Source organism: Strix aluco, chromosome 7, assembly GCF_031877795.1.
Source record: "Strix aluco isolate bStrAlu1 chromosome 7, bStrAlu1.hap1, whole genome shotgun sequence".
In the NCBI taxonomy this organism is placed as follows: Eukaryota; Metazoa; Chordata; class Aves; order Strigiformes; family Strigidae; genus Strix; species Strix aluco.
The window spans coordinates 5,216,301-5,234,150 of NC_133937.1; the positions used below are offsets into that span (position 1 = coordinate 5,216,301).

The 17,850-nt window shown below is 37.2% G+C and overlaps 1 protein-coding gene across 3 annotated transcripts in view; it reads right to left on the reverse strand.

Moving 5' to 3' along the window:
• Positions 1–17,850, reverse strand: part of MYPN (myopalladin) — a 79,495-nt gene that overhangs the window by 27,268 nt on the left and 34,377 nt on the right. For all 3 annotated transcript variants that reach the window (XM_074830297.1, XM_074830298.1, XM_074830296.1), the window contains 9 exons: positions 13,571–13,746; positions 11,961–12,012; positions 9,694–9,841; positions 8,079–8,150; positions 7,706–7,847; positions 6,736–6,759; positions 4,573–4,689; positions 3,463–3,832; positions 784–1,371 (listed from right to left, as the gene is read on the reverse strand). In XM_074830297.1, the coding sequence (XP_074686398.1) occupies positions 784–1,371; positions 3,463–3,832; positions 4,573–4,689; positions 6,736–6,759; positions 7,706–7,847; positions 8,079–8,150; positions 9,694–9,841; positions 11,961–12,012; positions 13,571–13,746 (1,689 nt within the window). The remainder of the gene's footprint in view (positions 1–783; positions 1,372–3,462; positions 3,833–4,572; positions 4,690–6,735; positions 6,760–7,705; positions 7,848–8,078; positions 8,151–9,693; positions 9,842–11,960; positions 12,013–13,570; positions 13,747–17,850) is intronic.

Sequence of the window (17,850 nt, forward strand, 5' to 3'; positions counted from 1 at the left end):
TTCCTTGTTCAGAATTTGGAGTTCTATGGTTAAAAAGTTGTATCAATCTACTGGTGCTAGCTGTGCTAACACAGGGTTCACTTAGTCCACAAAAGGGATATTAATTTCAACTCTACTAGTAAAGAAGGAACTCTTAAGGCTGCAGTCTTTCCGGTACATCGTCATCCTTATTTGCTTCTATGGTAGTAGCCATTTTGCCACAGAAATCATGCTGACTGTCAATTAAAATATTTATGTGCAAACCATTAACTGTCCTGAGATTTTCTGACTTTACATATACAAAGTATTGCAACCAGAAAAATACCTTTATAGTAAGTTATTTCTTGGATTTACCTGAACTAAGAAATAACTTACATTATGAGGTACCTTTTAAAACTACTCGTTGCTTAAAATAGGTAAGAATGTTTTTATAGCCCATGTAGGCAAATGGTCTTAGAGTGACTTATCCTGCAAGTTCATGAAATCCCCTTTCTCCTACCAGAAGTCTTATGAATCTCTGAGCCCCCAAAGTCTTGTATAATCTGTTTACAAAATCACATCTCTGTCTTGAATTTATCTTACCCTTGATGTATCTTATTATAGAAGATAGTATCCCTTCCTTTCTTAATGGAGTGTAAAGGTTAGATGAAATGACCAGGATGTATGAATAACTCGCTTTTCTATTTTATGAATGACTTGCATTTCAGTAAACTCCCCACTGAACCCTTGAACAGAAATACTTCTTAGTTTCCTTTATGAGTATTTCTTGTCCCTGCTTCTGCGCATATGGTTTATGCTACTTACGTGGCTGGTGTACTTCTGGGCAGTCCCATAACATTGGTTGATGGCACAGTAGGAAGTGAAGGAAGAACAGCACTAAGGAAAGCTACTGGATTCTGAATCCGGCCAGTTGGGGAGAGAGGAGCAGGAGTCACATTCTGCGGCTGAAACTGTTTTGCACTAGATGTAGAGAGCGTTAATGGAGGCACCGTGGATTCTTTAGGGCTTGGTAGAGACTGTTCACTTTTGCTTGTATACCCTCCTGAAGACCTTGATTGAGCAGGTGGAGGATTTCCTGTGAAATTTTCCTTGTTATTTGTTCTTTGAGTTCCTTGAGGCACATTGCTGAATGTTGTAACTGAGGAGCTAGAAGAGGAGCTGGTAGGCGGCGTGGTTTGTGATGGTAGGAACTGCTTAGGTCGGGTATAGCTGAATGCTTGTGAAGCAGAGGCTTTGCTTTGTTTGTACGTAGTTGAGGTGGACTGTTGATGGAGTGAAGTAGCAGAATTCAGTAACACTGTGTTGAATGATGACTCTCTTGTAGGTGTCTGATGCACCTGCTGTTGTTCAAGCAAGACCTGGTTGTGGAGCTGTTTTAACTGGGTCTGATCGCTGCATATAAAACAAAGATGAGCAGAATTGGTCATGAGCCCTGAATGTGCTGGCTGACTACATTTCCATATGTGAACTGTGAGAGAAAAATTCTGTGTCCTGTGGTACAGTAAGAGGTAGGGGAAACAAGAGGTAGGGGAAACTGCTACATGACATATTCTCTAACATTATGAGAAGAGCATAATATTAGTTTGCTACTAAAATAAACTTTTGCTTCCTCTCCCCTTCTTTGCCTGAGGCACAAACACTTTGTGTCTGAAAATTGGCTGAAGATGATTCGTACATTTTAACACATGAAATATAAATATAAATCTTACTTAAAGATATTTAAGGGATAGCATTGTCAAATTCTGCTCCATGTCACCTTAGTACCTCTCTGCTTGTGTAACTTAGAGTAGGATTTTGTTTACTGGATTTCAAATGAGCATTTGTAAGCCAGATTGCAGTTATTTAGCTCCCATTAAAGTGGGTTCTGAAACCAGCATTTTGGCTAAAAAAGCGTTGTAATAATCCACCAAAAGAGATATAACCGACGTAGTTTAGGTGGTGTTGACATTGGTGACAGGCATGAGTGCATAATTCAGAGAGGACTTGCATTTCATGCAGTTGCTGCTTCCTAGATGCTATCTACTGTGTATGTCTTCAGGACTTTTTTACTTTTCAATTAAGAAAAATTATTTTGCCTTGTCAGTGGTTTATTTAGTTATTATATATATGGAAATACAGCACATGGAAAACAGGCTGTCTTTTCCCCTTCCAAAAACAAAAAGGACATAGAGGATATGGAAAAAGATCAAGTACTAAATTGTTGAGTATTAAATAACTATTGTTAGAAAGGGAAAAATGTAGTAGAGACCAACCACAACTGGTACTGACAAACCAAATATATGAAGTCAACAAAACTTTTTATTTAACAGACTTATTGTTTCTATAATGTACTAAACAAAAATCACATTACAGGTAGATAAAGATAGCAATTTCAAGCCTTCAGAAAGCAGAATGATAGAGAGTTAGAAGTTGTGCTATCCTGATTTTTTGTCCTTTCTATATACATCTGCATAATAATGCGCTCTGTTACAGTTGAGAGAAGTTCTCAACTTCTGGGGGTTGAGAGAAGTTCAAAGTTCTGCTTTATGCAAGCACTGGGCAACTTAAATACTGCTTCTGCTGCCCCCTGGAACACACTATAGCTGTGAAAGTAAATAGGGCTGTGAATATGGGCTTAACAAATTAAAAAAACACTGCTCCAAGTTCTTCCTCTGCTACATGGTATGTAAGTTCTGTCTTCTCACTTGTAATGTTTATGCTATGAAATTACATCCCTGCTTAAGAGTACCAATATAAAGTCCTTCCTGAGCCTTTAGTTAAAGCTTCTGCCTATTTAAGAAATGAAATGAAGGACTCTGCATGCTTTTTGTTAAACTAGATTTGGGAGGTTTCAAAAATGCTGAAAAGATATTTCTTAATGAACTGCATTGTGAATTCCATAAATTGTCCTCTAAGAAAACTACACTAATTTTTAAAATTTCCCCTTGAACTCACAGTGCACTAATCATGCAGGTGCTTTTTAGTTCAAGTGGTTTCACATTATCAAACATTTCCAAGTATTTTATCTGTTTTAGGAGGAGATTGTGAGACATAAAAGTCATGAGGCATGGCCTTTGGGACTGCAGTTGCTAGCTAGTTGCTAGCCCATACTGTGTATAAGACTAAATATGTCTGGTTTTGGCAAAATTGCATACTCAGAATTGAGGGAGATATATCTGCAGAACCTGCTTTTATTTTGCCTGCATAAAAGCATTGTTGTTCAACTTTGTTTGCAGCAGAAATTACTGTGGAATTAAATAAAATTTCAAAGGGAAAACACTTGCCTTTTAAAATTGGAGAACACTTTTCCCAAGAAAGATATACAGAAAAAAAATCTAGCTCTGTAGGATATGTTTTCTAAGAGTATGGTTAATTAGGCCAGCACCACGTGATGCTGGCTGTGTTCTGTGTTTGAGTTTTTTGCTCTAGTGCAATAGTGTTCTGGTCTATGAATACTAAATACTATCAGTGATGCTTCTGAGACTTAGAATCCCTTTTACTTACAGCTTTGGTTTAGCCAGTACTGGAGGGGGTTCCTTGGATGGCGATGTAGGCTCTGGTATTTTCATTGGCTGTCCATTTATCCTCTCTTGGAAGTAGTTGGGTCTGATTTGGTTTGTAGTGCCAGGTCCATCCTCTGATGATGATTCACTTCCTTTATCATCTTCAGGCAGCTTGAAGTGCACACGGAGACCTATCTTGGAACTCGATCTGGGTTCATTGTGGTTCACAAGGACACCTTCAAGTTTAGGTTTGGGGGTCTGATTTACAACATGATGGGAAGGAGTACGTGGAGGAGGTTGATTTTCAGCAGCAATTAAGTTGATTGAGCTCATTGTGTGAAGGGTAGCAGCATTACTACTGTCTTCAGATGCTGAAATAACAAATATCAAACTTTTGATGATATATAAATACCATAAATTATAGTGAAATGAAATCACAAAAGTTAGAGTTGGAAAAACTCACTCTGATGTCCTTCTAGCTGTTGGACTGAGTTGTTTGACCTCATTTGTTTAACAACAAATTCCCTTATCAAAGGAATATAGTAAAGGCAGGGGATAAAGAGACAGTTCTAGTTTGGAAGATCCAGCAATGGTCTTCATCCATGTCCCCTGTGAATTCCACTCGCATCTTCGAAATATAAACTTTCTTTTCAGAGACTTCTCTAACTTTTTACTTATGAAGAACACTGCCAGAACTGGAGCTGAATTGGAGTCAACAATGCACTATGCTTTTATGTTCTATACTTTGCTCACCTAACTGCTTAGCACCTTGGCAGCATAAATCGTGTAGGCAGTATGAAAGAATCTCTTTTGAGGTTTCCTCCTTTGGGCTCTGCACCAATGGGTTATTGAAACAGCAAACTAGACAGTTCATAGAGATTCCAAAAATGGCTATTGCCCGACTCTTGAGGTCAGCAAGAGCTGTGCTTTTGGAAGGGCTCTTTGGGATTCATTCCCTAATGTTCCTTGTCCCTTCACATTTCTAACTGGGGAAGGACAGTTTGAAAAGGCATAGCAATCTGTATGTTCAATAAGCAGCCTGGGCTGCACAATGCAGCAACCCGCTCTGCTTCCATTTACTAGCAAACAAAGGACTAAAACAAACTCTTACCTTTCACAGTTAGATGAGCTATACTAGATACTGTGCCATATTTATTGCTTGCAGTACAGGTGAAAGTGCCAGAATCTTCTGAAAATACTTCAGCAATAACGAGAGTACAAATTTCCTCTGCAAAGCATCAGAGCAGTATTATTACTTGAAGTGAACATGCATTGAACAAACACACAAAGCCTTGACTACCCTCGGGGACATTTCCTTGAGGTTTTCCACCTTGCTCAGTTTGATTTTAGTTTCATCAGTATTATCAATTTTGGCAGTCTTTGTGTGCATGCAGCTGTTATCAGCATTGTCTGCAGCAACTGGTACCCTCTGTGCTCCAGCATGCCCAAGGAAACTGAAGAACAGGTGTCAGCAGTGTCTGGAAAACATTAGAAAATGTTTTCCTAATCACATGAAGTGCAGACTTCCTCTCTGAAGAACTTTAAATTTAATTTGGAGAAATATAGTGTACTCTATACTCACAACTCACTAAAATATATGTAGTTTTATCCCTCTACAGATTGGAAGATTAGTTATAATTAACTGGGAACCCTTCAAGTGGAGTCACTCTATTAGGTGAAGAAATACCAAACACATACATATAGGCTGGCATTTTCCAAACGTACCAGTGCAGATTTGCAGATAGAGGGGATTGTGCTAATTGTGCTTAGAGAAAGTTGCCTTTTCACTTCTTTGTGAAGAAGACTAATGGGCACCAGAAATGTGCTAGCAAAATTGTACTAGGAAAAATTAACTTCTGTCTTAAAAAGTCAATCTGGGGTTATGACATTCCTGTCTGACCAGTATCTGACATGTCCAGGCAGCAGTACCAGTTAATAAATACTGGTGGTGTGATTTTAAATCTTTTGTCTGGCCAGGTAGCTGAGATGGGGAGGGTGAGTAACATCTAAAGCATGTTGAAATGTAGGGTGATAGCATTTTTTGAACTAGTCAGCGACTATTTTGCTACCATTTTGCAAGAAACTTTCCTAGAATCCTACAGGATTAATATTTTATGAGTATTTCTGTAGAAGACCATACCATACTTAAACATGATTGTTTCATGTCATCACTGAGCAAAATCTAGTAACAACAAAGAGATTATTTGCTAACAACTATAGGAGAATAATAGTTTATTATAGTACTTGGATTACAGAACTAGTTTAAGGCATTATGGTATCTAGTTTATAGTGCTTGGATTTGCCAACCACTGCATGCATGGAAATCCAGATTCCTTCTGAATGAGCAGCAGGTGATGAGGCAGTGACAACTGCACCCAACTGGTTACCCTCTAAGAACTGCTTCACATTACTCAGCAGTGATGCCACTGGACAGTAAAGGAACAGCATCAGTGGCTTCTGGTAGAAGTTCCATTTATTCATTCCTAAGTCTCAGCAAGAGATGTTACAGAGAGGGGGAATCTCTTTCAAGACACTTTTTGGCGTAAAAAACTTCTAATCAGTCAAGGAGAAGAGTTACAGAAGTTTATATTCTGTAAGGATTAATACTTCTTTGGTAATTTTCTATCTTAAGAGGGGCAGCTTTATATTTTTAATAGTGAAAAGCATAATGGTGAGAGTGATTGTCTCATGGAGAAGTAATCAAAATCTATAAGGCTCCTTTGCTCAAATCATGCAGAGTAATCTACACTCTGCTCTGACCCTTGAAATTAGCAAATCCAGCCACTTTTATAGGATTTGCTGATATCAGGGGTGGAACACCTGATGTGATACTCTCATATTACGCTGGTAGAGAGCAAAGGGAATGGCTGACATGGCTAAACATCTGATGCAATGTTCCCTAACTGGTAAACTAGATAAAAATAGCCCAGTCCTACATCATCTGGTGTACTTCTGAACCTCAGATATACAGGGGACCCACATACATTAATTTTGTTGATCTTTAGCTCATAAGGTGGTAACATTTAGGTCCTAAATTAGAACTGGGTGAAAGCAGAATGGAAACATTATTTTCTTCAAAAGTGATAGAATGAATTCAAACGATTTGTTTATGGAACAGTATACAGTGAAATGCATCTCACTAGTAGCTACAGAACATTGGGAAAAGAAGAAATTATGTTAATGAAATTATGGAGTTTAAATAATTAATATTTTGTGAGGTTAAATCATCACATTTGTATAATCAAAAGAATATGAGCCTTTTGGCGATCCTCACCTGGTTCGGCCATAGATCGTGGTTCTAAAGGGAAGAAGAGCAGAATTAGTAGGTTGAATATACTTCTGCCAATTATTTTTTTTCCTTAAGCACTAAATAGGAAGCTTGGTCTTCTTAATATGACAGAATACTCCTTTTGATCCAATTTTCTGTTTAGGGTGGTGGAGACAGCCAGGCCTTGTACTCAATGGTATGTTAAATCCACTGAACAATATGAACACTTACACTTTTGAGAATTTATGAATAGGAAATAAATTCTGCAAGAAGTATTTTTTTTGCAATCTTAGTACTACTTTATTGTGTCTTGAAGGCAATTTCTGAAACTATTACAGACATAAAATCAAGTTATGATAAACATTGTTTCATTTAGGTTTAATTTAGTGTGGTATTTAAGGAATTTCTACTGAGTTTTAGCAATTTTAGCATTCCAGTGACTTATGAGAAAACTGCAGATGTTTTGACTGCATTTGAAAATTAAAGTAGAAGTATATGTTTACAACCTATCATGTATCATGTGCACACACATGTATGTGTAAGCATGCTAATGTGTACATCAGGTTACTTTTGTGGATAAATTTGCAATCCACTGCCCATAAGCACTATTATAATAGCACTTGACTAAAAGATGAGGGATTTACAGGCAATGGAACTCTACATAAATGGTGCAAACCCAAAAACAAACTGCAGAAGTAAGGCTGAATTAGAAAAGGACATTAAAGTGACAAAAGGATCAAAGTAGAAGGCAAAACAGGTCAATAGTTGGGGATTTGGGAAATGTCAGACAAGTACTACCTATGAGTATGCTGTTCAATTCATCCAGTTTTCACTTCTGGAACCCAGATTTATTGCCATAAATACGGCTTATATAGTTCTTACCATTGTAATAATAAAGTCAGAGTGTTGCTATGTTAGAAATTATGTTGCTTGCCTGTATTTTATTAGACACAATATCTCCACACAAGAAACATACTTTTCTGTAATATCCTAAAATCTGGAGAATCTTCTATCAGTGTTCCTTCTCTATACCATTCAACCTTTGGGGAAGGAGCTCCTTTCACCCGACATTCAAAGACAACAAGCTGCCCCTCAGAAGCTGAAATATCCTGCAACATCTAATAGAGAAAATGAATAGACAGTCAGTAAGTGTCTTTTGGACTGAAGTAATACCAGTTATTTCAATCTTACTTAATTCAGTATGATTTCATAAAGCCACTTAAATCCTTGAATGGCTTGAGAAATGCATAATTGCTTTTTTTGTAATATCTTTGATAGAAAATTTTAATTATCTCTCCATATAATCAATTGACCTCTATAGTTTTCAAATATGTCATTGAACAAATTACCTTTGTAAATACAGGAGCAGCAATTATAGGTCTTCCATCCAGTCCTTGCAAATAGTTAGTGGGGCTTTGAGCCTGTAGATTGCAAAACACCACATGATGATGTTGTACAGAGGTTATTTTTTCATATACAGAAGAAACATACTTTTGGAATGACACGGAAGAGATTTTAGTGGGTGAAGTCCAAAGCAAAATATTTAATGCAATGAATAAAAGGTGCTCTGTTGTAGACAACTGCTAGTGATCTTCCTGGGTGGGTTACTGCCTGAGTAACAAAAATGCTGTTATTGCCTTATTGTCTTTTTGAGTTAATCATGGCAAAGAAAACTTCACTGCAGTGTATTATAATATCTTTCATTAATACTTCACTAAGGCAAACAGATGTAGGCTGCTCGGTGGTAGTCTTCTCTTAAAATTTCTTACTTGCAAAATACTTATGGATGTTACTAGGGAAAAGTTAAGTCAAGCCATGTGTGTGACTGCTACTGTAATTCTTCTCCTTTGACAAAATCAAACAATTTACAGAGGTGGAATATCATCCTATTGATCTTATTCAGTCAAATCAGAATTAAATTATTCTCTTCCTGGAAAACTTCCTTATATAACTTGATTAATAGAGTTTTTGATTTTAGTGAAATAGAAGCTGCCCCAGAACAGCAGAATTAGTGATTCAGTAGCTCAGGAAACAGCCAAATTTTATGGATGGTGTCTTATAAGTCAACAAGATTAAAAGGTGGTAATTTTTGAGATAACTATCACACTTAGTCAACATCTGTCAAAATGGCAAAATGTCACAAAGGCTTACTTCTGTTCTCCCTGTAGTCAAAAGTAATTGTGCATTGCTTCACCTATTCAGTATCTGTTTATTGGTTACCACCTAATTCTAGGCTGTAAACATTCAAAATGCAGTGTGAAGTGAGTTTCTCAATAACTTTTCTGTTTTATTTTTAAGTAAATATGGCTCTTCTTTCCTATTAGGAAAGAATTCACAGTTATGAATATTTTGATAGTTTGCAACAAAAAGGACTCCAAATGCATACTAACATTAATTATAAACTTTGATCTAGATATGAAAATGTTATGTGGTAAATAAGCATACCTACATAGAAAGTAAACGTAGTAGTGAAATGATTTAGCCTAAAATAAGTCTCATTGAAAGAAAATGATTTCAAGTGAGTTCTGTAGAGAGGGAGAGGAAAAAGTTATAGGCTGCCGCTATTGAAAGTGAATGACAGTCTGCAATGTGAAGAGGCCAGCGAGGTGACTTACACATCCCAGTGCCCCTCACGGCATGCAGTCTTTGACCTGCTGGAGCGCTCACAGATTCCCGCCGCTGGCTGAGCGAGGGCCAGCTGCTCCTTCTGCTCACTGCCACAGAGATGCCTGTAACCTGGGGGTGAAAGGTTCCCTTCCCTTTGCCAGGTGCTAAAGGTTAGCAGGTAGGCAGGACATCTCTTCTGTGTGGCCAACTACTGTATGGCTGTAACGTTCAAAGCTGAAGTTCAACAGCAAAGCAAAAACTAGAAAATTTGGGGGTTCTGAGTCACAAACTGTAGAAGAAACACCTCTTTAAGAGCTTGATTTTGGTCCTTGAAATTCCCTGTGTTGTCTCCCCTACCTTATTAACTGGTGTTGGCACAGGCTGGACAGGTACAGACACAGGCTGAACCATGGCAGATGGTGCCTTGGAGGTTTCTTGATGCTTGGTTGCAGTTCTAACAACGGGAGATGCTGCATTCGAGGAGGTATCAGCTGGCTTTGGTTTGCTGTGAAATATTAACCAAAAACAAGTTCTCTACTTGGAAGCTAGAGCTACATGTGTGTCCCTCAGTTATATCTGTCCCAGTTACATGTCAACCCCAGCCTCACTTCTGGGATTGAACTCCAGCTATCTAAACTGATACATACTCCTAGGTAAACTGCATTTTATAAGAATCAGACTGCATATCTTGCCACTCTAATCACTCATACTTAGTTCAGTTACACCAAATGTAATAAATGGCCTGGATTAACCCAATTGTGGCTTGAAAGCTGCTGTTACCAGCTCTGGGCAGAATGAGAGAGCAATGCTAGTTTCTCAGAGGACAGTGCTAGCCTCTCTTGCACTGCTCCCTGAGCTTATATGAAGATTTGGGTCTATAAGGTAATGAAAATACCATGGTCTGCTTGGATACAGATTCAATAATTTACTGCTGAAAAATAGAGGTATGCAATTTTGGTAGTGTACATTGGCACCTCTTCACTTCTTCTAGGTTGTTTCTATGTGGAAGTAAAAGAGTTGACCCTATTTATTTGTATTGCTAAATAGAATAATGGAGACAATTAAGAGATGGACTTTTTATTCAGTTTGAGGTATGTACTAACCACTCTGGAATGTACCACAGGTGCCCCAGGAAAGCCAGCCTTCAAATCAGAGGAAGCCTTATTCAGAGTGAATATACAATTGTTGTCATCACTGATTTAACTTTTAAAATTGTCAACTTTTTTTTCACCTATTCTCATATTAATTCCCTGTAATTACAGGTGTTCAGATTCATGTGATGACAGCTGGAAGCTAAGCAAAAATAAAGATGCTCTGATTATACCTGATCTTTCATAATTCTGTCATTTGAGGACATCCCACTACAATGTCAGAGCAGCATTCTTTTTTCTCTAAGAACTACAGAACGCAATTAATTACTTCCCAATTTAATGAGGTAAGCAAATTAGAGATGCCATCGAGTGATAAGGATCATGGTCAACACTACAGTAACATCTAATGAGATTAATAAGAGAAAACATTATGCCTGAGACATTTGGGAAAGTCTGAGCTAGAACTATGAAAAACTTAGCAATCTGTCCCAAAACCTTTGAGATCTTCTTGATCTTAAACCCTCAGATTTATCAAAGTCATTAAACAAACCTAATCTGGAGTATTTTGTGACTTTGAAGCAAAAATCACCTAAGACAGGGTTTGCTGTCAGCCTGAGGTCTTCAGTCGAACACGCTTCAGTGTTTTGTATTTGCATTTTAAAAGAAAATTACATTTGTAATGGAGTAGAACCTTCCTTAGTAAATAATGGGGGGAAAAAAATAGGTACATAAGTCTATCTGATTAAAATTTCCTCTCTATAAGGCACTGGTTGCTTTTGGGGTTGAATTAATGCATATAAAGGAGTTAAAGAAAAAAGATTGGTTATTTTAGTTTTCAACCAGTCTGACTCCCTTTCCAGTTAATACAAAGACTTTGATTCTGAAAGGCTATAGATTTTAATAGGATTGGATCATGTTCTAAATGCCCAGGGAATGGATTTCATTTAGGAAAAATAAAATTATTTCCTAGGTTTTAGATTACATCTGACACCTTTTCTTTCTTTTTATAATTAAGTAGTCTTTCAGACCCATCATTTCAGTTTATTTTAGTTCTTATGTATTAATTTCCCAATCTTAAATCTAAATAATCCATGTAGAGCCACCTTCTGCCAAAAATTTCATGACATACCATATTTTCATGTGAGAAATTTTACTACACTCTTTTTCCAAGTCAGATGCTTAAATTGGCATTTAAGTTGGGTCTAGTCAAGTGGCATCTGTTTTAGTAAATTAATGTTAGTAGTTTAATCTTTAAGGTAACATACTTCTTCTTCTGTTTATATTTAATATTAAAGTTTCAATTCTTAAGCTAACATTGAGGACACACAAGCAAACGTGTATTTGTTCCACACTATTTGTAAAGCAAACAAACAAACACACAAAAAAACCCCAACAAAAAATAATCCAAACGAATCCCAAACAAAACCCTAATGTGTTGGAAGTTGCAAAATATTAATGGAAACTGAAATGTCTACACTTGTGGGTTTTTTTAACTGTAAGAAATAAGGAAGATGTAATTGATTTTAAACTTACTGATCCATTTCGTCTTTGATGATTTCACCTTCAGAGTCAGAAGAAGAGACTCCTATGAAAAAGAAAAAAAATCACTTTGCAGAGGGTTTTTTGGAGAAGTTTATCTATGAATGATACAAACCTTTATTCAAATCTCCTCTAGAGCATTCCAAGGATATGTATTATGAAGCTATGCCAAAACAAAAGCTCACATTGCAGGGGAAAGGAACCAACATCGCATACTGTGTAAGATGCAGAACTGCTAGTGACATAAGGCAGATTCGGGATGAGGTGTGACTGAAATGAGGAAAACAGCATCCACAAGTGAATGTATACCTGGGTCTTGCTCAGGTTCTCTTTAAAATGTCACTAGTGTGATTTAGTCTGTTGTGAATCAAGTAAGAGCTTTTTTTTCCTCAGACACCTGATACTACCAGTTTTCTTAAAAAAGGGGGGAAAAAAAAAAAAGACAGAGACCTGGAATCATAGCTATTATTCTTAAACTAGTGCCTTGTAACACAGTTTGGAGAAGATACCAGCTCAGTTTACTAACAGCTGTCTCACTGAGACATTTTACACTTCTGATTCAGCCTTCACTGAGTTTGGAATTTGCATTTTCTCTGCGGTTCCTGCCAGTGAGCATCTCCATCAGCCATGGCTTCCATCCAACATCCACTGAGTTAGGTAGAAGCAGGCCTTGGCCCCAGTCTTGAGAACAAGTAAATCCCTGCAAGCACAGACATCTCCCAATAATGTCAGGGGCAGTGCAGATACTAAAAAAGGATTCGTCCTTTCACTGTCAGATTAGAGATGTGAAAGAAGAATAACAGTAGAGCAAAATTAACTTTGTATTAAGTAGGGTAGGTGCTTTAATTTATGAATGGTCCTGCTGCTTTCAGTGATAGTACTCACAGTATGTTTCTCTGCCTGAGAAATGGAAAAAAAGACAAAAAACCCCAAAAGATTGTATATGTTTATTTTAAATTTGTAATCCTGCTAGCCCAATGATGGATGCAATTTAAAACCTTACCCAAAAAAGTGTTAAGAAGGAATATAATAAACAGACCTCTCAAGCCAAATAGGATATATTAAAAAGCATAAGGAGAAAGAAAACAGAGCTAAATCTGCAGCTATGTATTCTGTTTTATTTACAGCATCTATTGGGCAAGTAAATTATCAAATTGCTAGCATATTTATTTTGGCTACAAGGTTCAAATAATGGGTTAGGATAAAGCTATCCTATATTCAATTTGTAATAATGCCTGTAGGGAAAAGGGCTTTAATAAGAACTAGACACAAAGTTTAGGTTCTTATATTTCTGTAGAGTACCACAGACAAAAAATATAAGGTGGCATCAGAGTCTGAATATTCCTAGACTTCAATCTTGCAGTGAGATATATAAAATCTCTGGGAAGCAACACAATAAAATTTTATGTAAAGGGCAGTCACTTGCCTGAAGGGTATTTTACAGATAAATAATAAATATGTTAATAGTGATGAAAAGTGTTGACTCCCTGCTATGTATTTTTTGTGACAAATCTATTACACAGTTAACATACAAAATACATAATTGTATCTTAGTCCTGTATGACCAATTTCAACTACCAATTTCCGCACAATTCTAATATTACCTTCTATGTAAATCTCTGCAGAAGTGGAGTCTGTTCCATAGATGTTTGAAGCAAAGCACGAGTAACGTCCTGTATCCTCCTCAAAAGCTTCAACAATAACCAGTGAGTGTTGATCACCCGTCTGGATAATTTGAATGTCTGGTGAGTTTTCAAGCTCCTTCCCTTCACAGTACCACCTGCAAGGCAAAAAATACTGTTTATTAATGCAAAGAACTTGACAACTAGAATGACAATGTTCGAAGTCTTTCTGATGATAAAATGTGTGTGTTTTAGCCTGAAGATTCTGACAGAGCACTGCAGGCAAGTGTGGAATCAATAGCCTTAGGAATAAAATATTTATGATTTTCATAATCAATTACAGTTCCTTTCGTTGCAGTATTTAAACAAACTAGTTTATGTAAGTGACTCTAGCACATATTTTTCTTGATATATAGATTTCAGTAGTGGAGTAGTAGAGCTCTGAATTTGGACTGCTATCAGTCCAGCTCTCAATTTCTCTTGAGGTACGTTTAGATCTATGTTGTGGCTTAAACTGTAGCAAAAAATCCCAACCCCTAAGCAAACAAATTTCCCTCAAACTTGTGATTCCAAAGTTCATGTTGATTCAGAATGTGACTGAAGTTTACTATAATGTTACTCTTTGTTTTGTCAAATATTTAAGACCATCTGCTTTTTATAAAAGATAGCATAGGTTTATCACAAGGATAGAGAAGTGATCTATTACAATATAGAGGCACTTCCTTAGAGGGACATGGCCAGTGAGACAGCTGGGCCTTGAATTCTTTTCTGCATCATAGTGCTATGTTTAAAAGTAAAACCCACATCCAAGAATATAGTGGGCTGGTTAGAGACTTCATGCTCTCATCTAAGGCATTCCTAAGTCCCTCGGTGTTCAGAGGGGTTGTTTCAATAGAAAATGCAGGAATCCAAGCAAAAGTAAAAGCAGCACCTGAAAAGACAGCTCCACAGGATGAGTTAATGACAGTAACTATCAGCTCAACCTGATTGCTCATAGGAGGGGAGAGCAGGCCTGATTGCTCTTGCTTGTTAATATGGAAAAGACAGAACAGAAAGAGAAAAAGCAGGTGGGTTTGGAGAATCAGATTCAAATTTAGTAAGATAACCTAGGTTTTATAGAGAAGGTGTAGTACTATGTATAGGGATCCAGACTTAAATGTTTGGGATAATACTCAGAAATACCTGTATTTTTAGATAACTAGCTAAATTTGAAAAGACAAACTAAGGTGCATTCATCTTCACCATAACTTTTCTCATAAATATAGATAGATATAAAATTCCACAAAAATATTTGTATTTTCTGTTTACTGCTGCTTTCTCAACTATGTGTGGTTGATTAATGCATCTTATGCATGTGTGGGTGGGGGCTGTCATACTGACAACAGTTTTTATTCAATTGATTTTTTAAAAATGAATAATTGTTTCATCCATATTTTATGGTAAATCGGTAAAAGTGCCTGCTAGCTTTTGAATGCATACAAATGCTATCAAAGCAATGGCAAATGTATTTACTATTATATGTTACAGCAAATAGGATTAGTTGTGGAATGGATAAGGATAGGTTTTTGAGTAATAAATTGTAATAATTCGTATTTCCTGGCTCATACTATAAGGTACTTTGATAGATTTCCATCTCAGATAATTTAGAAAAACATTAATAAATAAATTTGTGTAACCATTCAATTGTATTCACCTCTTGGAAGCACATCTTTGTATAACATTTTGTGCTACAAATCGATCACGAAGAAAAACCCAAATTAATATCTTGGAAAAAATCAAACCTGTAAGACAGTCCATACCAATGGAAAACCAGAATTTAAGAGAAATATAATGTAGAATTGAAAAAGTAGCCTCAAAGGGACTGTGAAGTATGAAGGAGTACAGATCTGGAACTTAAATGCTGGTTACATAGCTAAGAAGTAAACCATGCACTGTTTGTGCACCATCAGTCCTAGCTGTCCAGCACGGCTTTCTTACAGTAGACAGGGTATTCCCCAGTCCACTTTGAGCTGCACATTAGTGTAATCTGTAGCTGTACAGTCAACTGACTTGAATGTACAGCTTGGAAAGCGTACAGGTCTGCCTGGTATGGAGGGAAGCTCCTGCACTGTAGAATGAATCATACTGCTTAGCACAATCTCCCCTTTTAGAAAGGCAAACCTCTGTAGCTAGAGAGCTAGAACTTGGAAGTCTTGGTTCACGTCTACATCTGCTTGCTTGTCCTCTTTTACAAGCCTCAATTGTAGCAAGAATTGAAAAGGGGTCTAAGAAAATTACATTTATGAACTTAACATTTCCAATTGCAATGGACAGTCATGTAGTAAATATCATCATGTTAAAAGAGGATGCCAGTAGGGTATAAAATGTCCCAGCTCTCTTCCCTGGCATTTCACAGCTGAAGGACAGCTTTGCTTCACTAAAATACATCCACATTCTTCTTGCAGGGTTTTACCAACGAGAGACTGACACTGCTTTATGTGGACAACTTCGACCAAAGTTACTCATTTCTGTTCCATTTGAGCCTTAGGACTCTGATGCACAAGCTCTTGCAGATCTGGCAGCAGCACTTTAAAATGTTAAAATCCTGATGCTGACTTCTTTGCTGGAGGTTTCTTGCTCTGAAGGAAGGGTGGCAGCTTCAAATGTGTTCCCAGGCCTGGCTGCCTCAGTTCTGGTCTAATGAAAATGGGTTTGCACCAGGACAACAGACATATGGATCTAGGATAACTGAACCATACAACTTCTCCTATCTGTCACTTTGGATAAATGTTAATAACCATAAAAGGCACTGGTCAGTCAGGAGGCTTCAGCTGCATCTTAAATTGACACAGTTGTTTGCTGGAACTCAACGCGAGCCACAAGGTTAAGGGATTATTCCTCTGTCCCTCTGGAGTTCAACATAGTTAATTTCCTAGCTTTTCTACCACTCTGGTGGGCAAAATGAGATGCTCTGAGGTACTTCCTGTCAGTGGACAATCTGTCTAGGACAACACTTCACTCCAGGACAGCTTTCAGCAGCCATTCATGCTACTTCCTAAACCACAATGGAGCTTGTTGAAGGTGATTCACAATACAGCTATAAACAGCGTTCTGGATATTAAACATATAACATGCAGCACCTTTGGAAATTTAAGGGACAGCTGTCACCATACAAAAGGGAGTAATAACATCAGCACATATCCTAGGATGCCAGGTGAGCTAGCACATGTAAAAGGATAAACAGGAACTTACTGGGTGTTCTGGCTCAGACTACAAGTCCACCTAACCCAGCGTGCCGTCTTGACAGCGGCTGAGAGCAGACACTTACGGAAGAGTATAAGAACAGAGTGAATATATACATGTATATATATTCATATATATCTCCAGAGTATCTAACCATTCTTTTCATCTCTTTTAGAAGGTGTGAAGCTGCACTTAAAAATAATTTTTAAAAAGGTGAAATCTCTGGTCTTAAAATGATTATTTACAAACTACCTCTCTTTTAAAGGATTTCACTATCACAGTACCATTGCCATTATTTTCTAGTAGATTAGATTGCATGGTTCTTCATTAACATTTAGTTTGCAAATCCTGCTTTTTGTTTGTGTCTTTATTTTAAAAGAATTATTTTACACTTCCATTCAAAATACATGTCCTTTAAAATAATGATCTTTCTAGCTTCTTCTGGTAGAGCTATAGTGTTCATATTCCGTCATAGTCCAGTCAGAAAACTTCAGTCCTCTAATATGAACCTCTTCAGACAGAAGGAACTATTTTAGTCTATTTTAGACTTTGCCCATAATGACTTTCCCAAATCTGGTATTTTCCCCACTAATAATGAGATACAGTGGGGGGTTTTTTGACTGGCTCCCCAGAATCACACATCACATTTTCTGTTCAGTGATGTCCTTATAAACATGTAAATATGACACCATAGCTAGTAGTAGGGTCCTTGGTATCCAGAACATAAACATCTAGTGCCTGGGAGAAAGGAACAACTCTACCACAAGTAAGTAGAGGAAATGTTTAGCAGTCCTGAGGGAGAAGTATGCTAATGTGCAGTACAGGGCTGATTGAAAAGGTCCTTTGAAATTGATTAGTACCTTTTTTAAGTTCCAGAGCAGGAAATTATATAGGATTCCTGTGATCCCAAACGGGGAAAATTTTTTAATTCTATGTAATATGGTTTATTCTTCTGTTGCTTTCAAGATTTGCAATTGGTGATAATTGTCAATGGTCACATTTTCAGGAGAGAAGACCTAAGGATCACGCACAGTTGTATG